The sequence below is a fragment of the Pinus tabuliformis genome, chromosome 2_2 (genome assembly GCF_031772625.1).
Source record: "Pinus tabuliformis cultivar Carrire ecotype Pingquan chromosome 2_2, CPIR1, whole genome shotgun sequence".
NCBI classification, from domain to species: Eukaryota; Viridiplantae; Streptophyta; class Pinopsida; order Pinales; family Pinaceae; genus Pinus; species Pinus tabuliformis.
The window spans coordinates 815,398,948-815,410,137 of NC_142300.1; the positions used below are offsets into that span (position 1 = coordinate 815,398,948).

The window sequence follows — 11,190 nt, forward strand, 5'->3', positions numbered from 1 at the left end:
CTTCATATATGTAACTTGTAATTTTCTTATATGCCTATCCTTTAACATTTTTCTAAATTATCCACACGTTTGTATATATATATATATATTTGATATGTATTTACAGGCTCTTAGTTAAGCTATTAACATTTAGAGTACTTGAAACCCTTTTCCCGAGATATAATTTATAGACCTGAAGGCGAGCGACGAAACGAAAGGGTTTGAATGTGGTTGTAAATCCTTGGAATTGAAGTTTAGTTCAAATTTTATGGAGGTCATTAATCTTTTTCCAGAGCAGCCCAACTGATGCTGAGGTTCATCAACAAAGTGAAAAAATTTACTGTGGAATGGGGTTACCTGTCAAATTTAACCCTAAAAATTTAGGTATGAGTAGGGTTACCCGTCAAATTTAACCCTTGATTGATATATATACCTGGAAAGCCATCTGATTCCTTCTCACAAGCACGGTTGACTCGTTGAAGTTGTTGCCTCTGTTAGGGCCATCGAGGTCTTTGATATCCACCACTGGAATACTCTGGGAGTAAGAGACGTCAGATATCCGAGGGCGTTTTCTTTTCCTTTGCGTATTGAAGCTTACTGCCCGTCCTACACTGAATATTTCCATGCTCCTGAATATATCGATTCCTCCAAAATCGAAGAACCGCGTGTGGAACCCCAGACCAGCGCATCGTCCAGCCATGCCCTGCCTGGTAAACGAGGGCCTGCACAATGAATAGTTGGCTAACTGTGAGTCGCCTTCGATAGAGGACTAAGGTCGGTGGTGATCCGTCCCATAAAAGAACGCCTTAAGAACCGTGTGTGGAACCCCAGACCAGCGCATCGTCCAGCCAAGCCCTGCCTGGGAGACGAGGGTCTGCACAATGAATAGCTGGATAACTGTGAGTGGCCTTCGACAGAAGACTAAGGTCGGTGGGGATCCTTCCCTTAAAAGAACGCCTTTGATCTAAACATCGCATTTGCTGTTTATCATTTTTCATAAGTAAGCCAAGAGCAAGAGTCTGTTTCTACCATCATTCATTTTTGTGTGTTCAAGAGGAGAAATGGCAATCAAACGCTCTTGTTGCATGCGCTTCTCCTGCTTTTCTTCAGCTTCATCGGATGAAAAGGGACAAGATCCCACTTCAGCAGGTACTCGGAGCTGGCCTTCTGCAATTGATAATACAATAGGTACAATGTTTTGATAGCGCAACAGATTGTTTGTTTTTGTTTATGTTATGGATATTATTATTAAGAATAATGTAGTCATTTCACAGAAGGCGCTTCTGCTGCTACAATTTGCGGCCATCAGCGCATGGTTCTGCAAATTATAATACTGATGCTGATGGCGATTGTGATTGTGCAGAAACTCTTCCAGGAGCTCCCAAGGGCACTGAAGCTCCAATCTCTGGATCTTCTAATGTTGTTTCAATGAAATATGAGATAGAACATGTTGATGTCAATCTCAATGTTTCAGGAACCCATCAGTGCTATAAAGCTCCAGTCTCTGAATCTCGGAATCTTCTGCGGAAATCTGAGGGAAAAAACGTGAATGCCAATCTCAATGGACAAGGAGCCCCCCAGTGCGATGAAGCTTTATCCTCGGGATTTTCTAATGTTTCAATGAAATATGAGGGAGAAGACGTGGATGTCAATCTTAACGTTTCAGAAGCCCCCTGGTGTGATGAAGATCCGTTCTCTTCCTCTTCCAGAGGCGCAACTAAATCAGATGTCATTAACACCATATTACATAAAGATATTGAGGAAATCGACCGGAAAAAAGTAGATGTCAATCTCGATAACGTTATGGAGCACATATCTGAGCTTTTGAAACTGAGAGAGGAGGTACATCACAATCTTTCATATCCATCCGAATTATATTATAATTAGATTGTGAAATATATTATTCGATAGTATTATAATTACTGTGTGATATCGGATTTGAAATATATAAATTCATTTCGTGTTTTTTCTTAGGAAATGCTTCGAAATAAAAAAGCATCGGATCCCAGCAATTTCCCTGGGCCTGATGTTCCAGGCTTCAACAAATTAAATGCCATATTGTCATGGGGAACCGACTTGAAGAACTTTAAGGAGTTACTGTCATCGACATTAGATTTTGCTTCTAAATTGGTGTGTATAATTAGTCCTCATTGAGATGTTCATCACTTGCAACTAAAACTGAATGTAGAGTATAATTATTTTAAAGCCCAAATTTCTCTTCTTCTTTATGGTGTTCAGAAAGATGTTATATCTGGACCTGTTACTACATTCCTAAAGGAGACAGGACTTCTGGTGGTTGCATATACTTTGGAAAGATTTGACTATCTTTCCACCAACAAAGAAAAGTGTTGGACTCTTATAAAAGAAATGAGTTATGTTGCGATTTTGGTTAAAAGATTCAAAGAAAGCCCCAAAGAAACGCAGGATGTAATCCAAGATGCAACAGCGTTGATAGTTGAAGGGGCGATCATGTGCTGTACTCAGATTGACCGTTCTGTGCTCGACTTTATGCATAAATCATTGAGAGTTCTTCAACTTGGGAAATTGGCAAAGCTGGAGGGCAAGTGCAGGGAAACATTTAAGGAGTTGCTATTTTTGAAGCGAAAGTTTCCCAGCTTCCGTTTCATGATGTGTCAAAGTTAAAGCAATTGAGGTACCTCAATTATAAACCCGATGACTTCAAGCTATTTAATGCAGAGACGCTCGACTTAATGCATAAATCACTGAGAGCTCTTCAACTTGGGAAATTGGCAAAGGTGGAGGGCAAGTGCAGTGAAACATTTAAGGAGTTGGTATTTTTGAAGCGAAAGTTCCCCAGCTTCCGTTTCATGATGTGTCAAAGTTAAAGCAATTGAGGTACCTCAGTTATGAACCCAATGACTTCAATCTATCTAAGGCAAGTGATTCTATTTCCCATTCACTTTTCTTGAGAAAATTGATTATGTTTTACTACTTTTAATGGTTTCATAGGATTGTAACGTATCAAGCACATAACTTGCAGATGCCTTCCCGTTTGAGACACATGGAATTTGATGGAAGTTCACATTTTCATGTATTTCAAATCTTTTCCAATGACATCATACACACGTGGCAGAATTCCCCTCATGTTAACATTAACAGCACCATTCATAGGTCGCGCAAAAAATAAGGAGGAAGCTTATTCTACACTGGTGCTTCAGAAAGATAAATGGCCGAGTGAGGCCTTTGAGGAGATGCGCTACGCCTTTGCCCACGATGCTCTTCCCCCTCATTGTAAAGGTCCATTTTTAGACTTCTGTTCATTTTTCAAAGGATGGGCTTGGGACAGTGTGGAAGATATTGTGGGAAAAGATAAGATGGAAATGTTAGAAAGCAGAGCACTTGTCACTAGAACCACAAATGGCGTTTCATCTTAACACTCGCTCGCCAAATGTCAAAGAAAGGGTCAAAAGGAAAGAAAGTGAGAAAGACATTCACTAGTGCAAGCAAACTTAAGGAGTTCCTCCAAGAGGAGGTAACAAATCTATGAACGAAATACATGTTTGTTTTTATTTTAACTTTACTCTATAATGGCATGCAGAATGTTCATCAGATAAAAGACATCTGGTTAGGATGCAAGGGAAATATCTGCAGAAACATTCGACTTAATGCATAAATCATTGAGAGTTCTTCAACTTGGGAAATTGGCAAAGGTCGAGGGCAAGTGCAGTGAAACATTTAAGGAGTTGGTATTTTTTGAAGCGAAAGTTCCTCAGCTTCCGTTTCATGATGTGTCAAAGTTAAAGCAATTGATGTACCTCAGTTATGAACCCAATGACTTCGAGCTATCTAAGGCACGTGATTCTATTTCCCATTCACTTTTGCCGAGAAAATTGATTCTATCGTAAGTAAATGTTTTACTACTTTTAATGGTTTCATCGGATTGTAACGTATTAAGCACATGCACATAACTTGCAGATAGATGCCTTCCAGTTTGAGACACATGGAATTTGATGGAATTCACATTTTCATGTATTTCAAATCTTTTCCAAGGATCTTCAACAACTTGGACATTTGAGAATACTAAGATTGGTCAACTTTTCAAAATTGAAAAATCTCCCTGAATTGGGTGACCTAGTAAATGGTTTGCAGGAACTATCTTTTTCAAATTGCAAATCCAACCGAAAACTCCGAACGGAAAACTACTTGTGTGTGGAGTTGACAAAATGAAAGGGAAAACTATTCTTTTAGAAATGAGGCCTCCCAACTCCTTCTATGACATTCGCCTTCCATTTTTGAAGGCAATGTACTTTAACGAGAAAGAGAAAGAGAAACTTGATCTTGAAATTATATCCATTCCTCTTGTGAAGCCAAGCGGGGAATTTGATGTATATGAGCAGTTTTCAAGAGAAGTTCCTTGGTTTGTTCTCCAAAATTCATGGACGGTAATAACAAGAGTAGTCGAGTTCTTTTTTGAGAACCAGTGTGGATGGGGAGAAAGTGATGTGTCTGAAAAATGGTATCCAACTATAAACTGGATAAATTGGATTGTAGAACCAAACGGCGGGAGAATCACCTTTTATAGACCTTCTATATCCCTTGTAGACAGGGGATAGTCGTTTAAGGTTCTCTTAACCATCTACAAAGTGCATCATATCAAGTAAGATGGGGAGTAAAAGCTTTTCCTACTATGTCTGAAAAAATTGAAGAATCCAGAAAAGAAGAATGGGAACAACTAAGGAAGATGTCCACTTCAGACTTTCTTTTCAACCACTTAGAAAGTGTGTCAGTTCAGGTAAATAATTTTACTTGTTTTTTCATTATTATATATTTTTAACAATGATAATAAAGGGAAAAATAATAATGAATAGATGACAGGTAATTGATTTTCAAATATAATTTTTATTTTGTTCTTTCTTTACGTGTAGGTGAAAAAACTATTTTTTCAAGGAAAATTGCTATGCTGGTATCACGGGAATGATAAGGAGGTAATATTGTTCCATATGGAATGCAATGGAGCAGTTCAGGGACCGCATTCACATTATTCAGATTGGCCGTACTATTATGAGTAGGTTTTACTTCACTGAAAAAATTTACAAGGATTATTATTATCCATTGGAAATTACAACTGAGATGGAAGGGATTTCTTTGTTAAATTTATCAATGCGTGAAACTCTGAAATTTTCAATGCGGCTTCACCATTTGGAAGAAGAAATTAACGGAATGGACGAAAGCAATAAGCAGTTATTTGAACTGAAAAGTCTGTTACATTCTGTTCAAACTAAGCCTGAAGTGCCTTCATGGACGAGGGGGGCGAAATGGTTGCAGCTTTCAGAGGAGAGATTTTCCGGTCCATTTTCCGACCAGATAGGAAAGATAGAGCACAGCGATGCATATAGGTAATGATGAAGGATTTAGGAGGAGGAAAAGCAATACATGATCAGTACCCAGGGGTCTCTGACAGCTTTATAAAGAACACGCAAACAGCATCCGCTGCAGCAGTTGAGCAAGAAAAACACGATACATATCTGAACTTTGGGGAGTGGAACTTTATCAGCTTTTCAAATTCAACAAGGTAGATTGGTTTTTATTTGGTATCCCTCAGATTTCTGAATCATATTATCTTCTATTAACATAACGACTTTTCACTTCTTATTTCCTAATAGGAGGGGAAAAAGTGGTCCCAGCCAAAGGTCAGTTGCCCGACTTCCAGAAGCTTCCGTAGGCTAAAGAATTTCCTGTCAGAGAGAGCTGTGGACGATTGGGTTGTCCGTATTAAACCTCCCAATTGATGTTTTTTTGTCCTAACATGAAATTCATTGCTGGATCATGTCCAACCTCTATGTCAAATATTTAATACAAATTCATCTATTATGGTTTTCAGAAAGATGTTATTTCTGGTCATCCTGAAGAAAAAGATAACCGGACGATCGTCATTCACAGTTTGCTGAGGGGTATAAAAGAGGCAAACTGGGCTATTGCAGGTCTTCTTGCAGTGGCGGATGCTCTGGAGAGATTTCAAACTGTTTCTGCCAACCGAATTGAGTGCCTGTTCGTTTTAGACAAGATGTTTAGATTGGCCAAATATACTCGGCAGTTAAATCAAAAGCCTGGGTTGTGGAGAAAGATCAAGTGCTGTACTCAAATTGATCAATCCAAATTTGCCTGGTGAGTACTGGACACTTTAATGTTAGCAATAGTGGTGTTTAGAAACCAATGTTTTACAACTCCGACTCCGACTCGGCCGAGGATCGACTCCGACTCCGACTCCGACTCGGTAATGACTCGGCTGGCTCGATTTCAATGACTCGGTCGTTGTAAAAAATACATTAAATATTTATTTTTTTTATAAAAAAACATAATTTTAAATATTTTAAACATAATTTTAAAGATTTTCATTCATGTTTCCAAACACACAGCATTATAATATAGATGGAAGACAACATATGATCAAAGTAGGCTCATGAACCAATCCATTATATCAAAATGGTACCCAATGGCAATACATAGTCAACTGTCATACATGATCAAAGACTCAAAACAAAATACAAATAACCAAGGAGGCTAGAAATGGCCTCTACAACAAAAGTAAACTGTGATGGTGACCAGACTCCAATACTAGTACTACTGGCTAGTAGCTACTGCCAGAGGAGCCAAGGTCATCTATTGCCGAAACGGAAGACAAGTTAAATTCAGTAGCCTTTGGTAAAGTTAAAGAACTTTGATTATTGTGGTGCTATTTGTTTTATTGAAACTTGGGTGTAATTTTGTTTTTGAACATTAGGCTAGCTCTTTGTCTGCTTTCAGTTTTGTAAGGAATGATGCAGTTTGTCATTAGTTGTTGGAAAAAGGAGCTTTGTTGATCAAAGATGCCCAATTTTTGGATAGGATAAAGTACTCTACTTTTAGTTCTGCTTTAGTGGCTCTTCAGAGGAAGCTATCAAGCTCATTGTATATACCTTATAACTTTTGGTTCTCTGATTGTAAATATTTTTGTGTGTATATATAAGACGTATTTTTTGAATTTTAAACAAACAAAGATATGTGTGTGTGACAGGGAAACCTTCCTAATATAATATAAATGTATTTCTGTTAAGAAAAAAAGGACATCTGACTATCATTTCTATTCTTGATAATAAAGTTTCATTAAATTTATCCTTGACCCCAAACATTTTATGTACAGACTTTAAGCTTCTTTCAAATCTGAGGTGTAATTTATCAAGATCTTATGTCTCAACTCTCATAATCCTGAAATATTGTCTCAAAAAGAACTTGTAGTTCTTTAACTTTACCAAAAATCACAAAAAAATGAATAAATTTCATGTTTTACGCTGCCCAGCTGTAGTTTCATTGACTCGGCCGAGTCAATACTGACCCGGCCGGGTTGACCGAGTCAACTATGACTCGGCCGAGTCATAGTTGACTCAGTCAACCGAGCCGGGTTGCTGGCCGGGTCAAAGATTTTGGTAATGGCTCGGTTCGAAACGACCGTTTCGGAGTTGACTCGGCTGGGTTGTAAAACAATGTTAGAAACAAATTATATGCCAGATAAAAGGTGGTGGCATATAAAAGTCTAAACAAATTATATGCCAGATAAAAGGTGGTGGCATATAAAAGGTGGTGGAGTTGTTTTTGGTGAGATTTTTTCGATATTTTTTTGGTGCTGGAATATGATGAAAAAAATGAAGTGAAATTTTAAATTTTGTTATATAAATTAATTTTTGATTGTACCTTGAAAAATTCTTAAAAATGAAGTGAAATTTTAAATTGTGTTATTTAAACTTGTTTTTTGATTGTATATATGGATTCAGCACCCTGAAAAATCTTTAAGGCATTTCAAATGTGCAGGGGTTACCCATCAAGCTTGTGATTTCAATAAATTCCTACCGGATTTTAGAGAAATTAGATTAAAAAAATCCAACTCTAAAAATTAAAAATCACACTGAAGACAACTCTAAAAGTTGTGAGTTATGATTCTATATGCTGCCCGGCCTTCTATTCAATCAAATAAATAAAAAAAGCCAGTTCGTTGATTTGTATTACAGTAGAGCCAGGCTTAAATAAATTTTGAAAACTCTGATTACAAAAAGACTTTAAAAAAAAATTCCTCATGCTAGTTTTTACTATTGGCAGGTTTGATGCAACTGCCGTCAATAAGGACAGGCTGGAGCACCAAAAAAATCACACTAAAGACAACCCTAAAAGTCGTGAGTTATGACTATGTATGCAACTGGAACTTCTATCCAATCAAATAAATCTTTAGAACAAAGAAGCCGGTTCGTTGATTTGTGTCGAAGGTAGAGCCCGGCGTAAATAAATTTCGAAAACTCTGATTACAAACAGGACTTAAAAAAATTCCTAATGCTAGTTTTTACTATTGGCAGGTTTGATGTAGCTGCCGTCAACAAGGACAGGCTGGAGCAAGCTGAATCGCAATTAATGAAAAATTGCGACATAATGGCCAAGGCAATTACCGAAGGTCTTAGTAATGAAACTGGATCCCTCTTAGAGGAAATGTGCGACCACTGCTACGGTTTCGAGTTCTTCCTTGAAAGTGAAGATGAAGGTGGGCTATCTTCTGAAGGCGAAAGTGGCTTCTCTTCTGTCAAGGCCTGTTACACAGGTACGATCAGAGAAGAATAATAAGACGGAACCTCATCTACTTCTTGTATAGTAGTGCCAAATGCTACACATGACAGTCACGGGGATTTGATGTATGGATACTAAAATTTTCCAAAAACATAATTGGTGTGGTATGTTTTTTTCTATGAAAAGAATCATTAGGAAGGAAGGGGGATTTGATGTATGGATACTAAAATTTTTCATTAGGAAGGAAGGGGGATTTGATGTATGGATACTAAAATTTTCCAAAAACATAATTGTGTGGTATGTTTTTTCTATGAAAAGAATCTTTAGGAAGGAAGGAATTGGTGTGGTATGTTTTTTTCTATGAAAAGAATATTAAAGAAGGAAAAAAAGTATTCTATGGGATAGATTGTTTTTTCATCTGCTATTTTACTTTGTATGGGACAGATTGCTTCTTCATCTATTTTACTTTTTATGGGACAGATTGCTTCTTCATCTGCCTGATGTATTTGGTCATATTTTTCTGTGAAGCTTCACAATAAATGCTCCCAGTTTTTGGACAAACGGTTGGCTAAATAGATTATCCCAAGAGCTAAATGCCAGCATATCTGCATAACTTTCTCTATTGTCTTTGAAGGCCATGCTTTTTTTTGGAGTTGTTTATAATGTCGACTTTTTGGAGATTCCGGTGACGGAATCCGGCAGAAGAAATTGAGGTTAAATCTTGATTTGTTGCAGTTAAAATGGTTTTTTAACTGCATATATGGATTCAGCACCCTAGAAAATCCCTGGGACGCTTTCATTGTGCAGAAACTAGCTATCAAACTTGCGATTCCAATAAATTCCTGCGGGATTTCGACCGGAAAAACCCGCTGAAAAGATTTTCAAAAAATCGCGTTATAGACAACTGCTTTTTTTTACTCTTCCCAACGCCCCTAAAAACATATTTGAAAAAAAAAATTTAATATCAAAAATGTATTGTATTTTTTTCATTTACAAAATTTTGAGTATATTTTCACTTGTTCCCTATTTGGGTTCTTGTGTTTCTCATCGCATCACTGTCGGAGCAGGTCCAGAAATTTATTGGCAAGTCCACTCTGTGTTGTTGAAACATGGCATATACGAGCACATGATCAGATTTGATGAGTGGAAGCAGGGCTAAATTTTAATAATGGACATGTCTATCCTATAATGATCACTTTATTTTAAAACTGTTATTATTTTTTTGTTAATTTAATTATTGCACCTTAGGCTCTATCTTCATTTAGGAATAGCATGACATTAATTATAATATTTTATAGTTTAAAGCATCATTTATTTAAAACATATTTTCATATAAGTATTGTTAAAAATTAATATAATTTTTAATCTAATTTTCAGATTCTTCTGGATTTAAGCTAATTTTTATTTTTATGTTTTATTTATTTATTTAATTTTTAATTTTTATTATCTTATAAACTTTAGTGGTCCAATTTCCACATTGGCCCTTCTAAAGCCAAGTGCCACGATGATGTGGATAGTTGATGAGTTCACGGGCCTGCCATGATGTGGACAGGCCACGATAATGTGGAGAGTTTGACAGCGAGAATTATATTTATTACATTATTTTGTTTTTTTATAACATTATCCTGGTGGGCGATGGTACTTTTATTTATTACATTATTTTATTCTTTGTTAATAGCATGCTGGGTTCGCTCTGGGTTGTGATTAGCTTGGGTTTATTTTATTCTTAAATAACATAATTTTAGGTTTGCAACGGTAATTTTGTTTATTACATTATTTTATTTTTTTGATAATAACATTCTGAGTTTGCTTTTAATTTTGTTTATTAAACATTATTTTATTTTTTGATAATAACATTCTGAGTTTGCTTTAGGTTTGGATTAGCGACAGCGTCCTAGATTAGCTTGGGTTTTGGTTAACGTGTATGTTATTTAATTCATCCAAATCACAAGAGGTTTGTGTTTTGACATTCATCTTGTCATAAGTTTGGGTTAGGTTGAAAGGTTTTACTATCACCAATTATTAATAACGTTTTGTTATGATTAATTATTATATTATTTTATGCTTCGTTAATTTATTACATTTTTTTAAGTTAATTTACTTAATTCACATGGGTTTGAATTCATCTTGTATACAAGTTTTGATTTTATTTTGCGCTCCAATTTTTTGATTTTATTATTATTACTTAATTCACATGATTGAATTTATTTTACTACCTAACTCACGAGGTTAGATAAAAATTTGAATTTATCTAGGAATTTATCTTGTTATACATGAGCTTTAATTTAATTTTATTATCTAGATTTGAGTTTATTTTATTACTTAACTCAATTTATTTTATTACCTAACTCATGTTTAGTTTGAATTTATTTTATTACTTAAATATGATTATTATTTTATTACTATTACCTAACTCACGTAATGTTTGAATTTATTTTATTACGTAACTCAATATGATTATTCTTTTATTACTATTACCTAATTCACATGATGTTTGAATTTATTTTATTACCCAAATCAAATGAGGTTTGAATTTATCTTGTTATACATGGGCTCTAATCATATTTTATTTCCCCAAGTCATATGAGGTTTGAATTCATTTTATTACCTAACTCAAAATATGATTATTAGTTAATTACATAACTCACATGAGGTTTGAATTTA

The 11,190-nt window shown here is 35.7% G+C and overlaps 1 protein-coding gene across 6 annotated transcripts; it reads left to right on the plus strand.

Annotated features, from left to right (window-relative positions):
- Positions 1-373: 373 nt before the first annotated feature.
- LOC149195463 (uncharacterized) lies at positions 374-8,626 on the plus strand. 6 transcript variants are annotated; one of them, XM_089405319.1, is made up of 11 exons: positions 374-1,167; positions 1,343-1,821; positions 1,954-2,109; positions 2,218-2,875; positions 2,981-3,472; positions 3,539-4,732; positions 4,866-5,512; positions 5,604-5,705; positions 5,822-6,105; positions 8,071-8,234; positions 8,322-8,626. In XM_089405319.1, the coding sequence occupies exons 1-4, from the start codon at positions 1,041-1,043 to the stop codon at positions 2,620-2,622; spliced, it is 1,167 nt and encodes a 388-aa protein (XP_089261445.1). In that variant the 5' UTR covers positions 374-1,040; the 3' UTR covers positions 2,623-2,875; positions 2,981-3,472; positions 3,539-4,732; positions 4,866-5,512; positions 5,604-5,705; positions 5,822-6,105; positions 8,071-8,234; positions 8,322-8,626. The 6 variants fall into 6 exon arrangements, with proteins under 6 accessions (XP_089261445.1, XP_089261446.1, XP_089261447.1 ...); XM_089405320.1 differs by having other exon boundaries at positions 8,071-8,159; XM_089405321.1 differs by having other exon boundaries at positions 5,604-5,702.
- Positions 8,627-11,190: the final 2,564 nt, after the last annotated feature.

Excerpts from the sequence above, each read along its gene's own strand:
- LOC149195463 (XM_089405319.1), top strand. The coding sequence starts at position 1,041 with ATGGCAATCAAACGCTCTTGTTGCATGCGCTTCTCCTGCTTTTCTTCA. Across the intron at positions 1,168-1,342 it reads TGCAATTGATAATACAATAG|AAACTCTTCCAGGAGCTCCC; the intron begins GTACAATGTTTT and ends GTGATTGTGCAG. Across the intron at positions 1,822-1,953 it reads TTTTGAAACTGAGAGAGGAG|GAAATGCTTCGAAATAAAAA; the intron begins GTACATCACAAT and ends GTTTTTTCTTAG.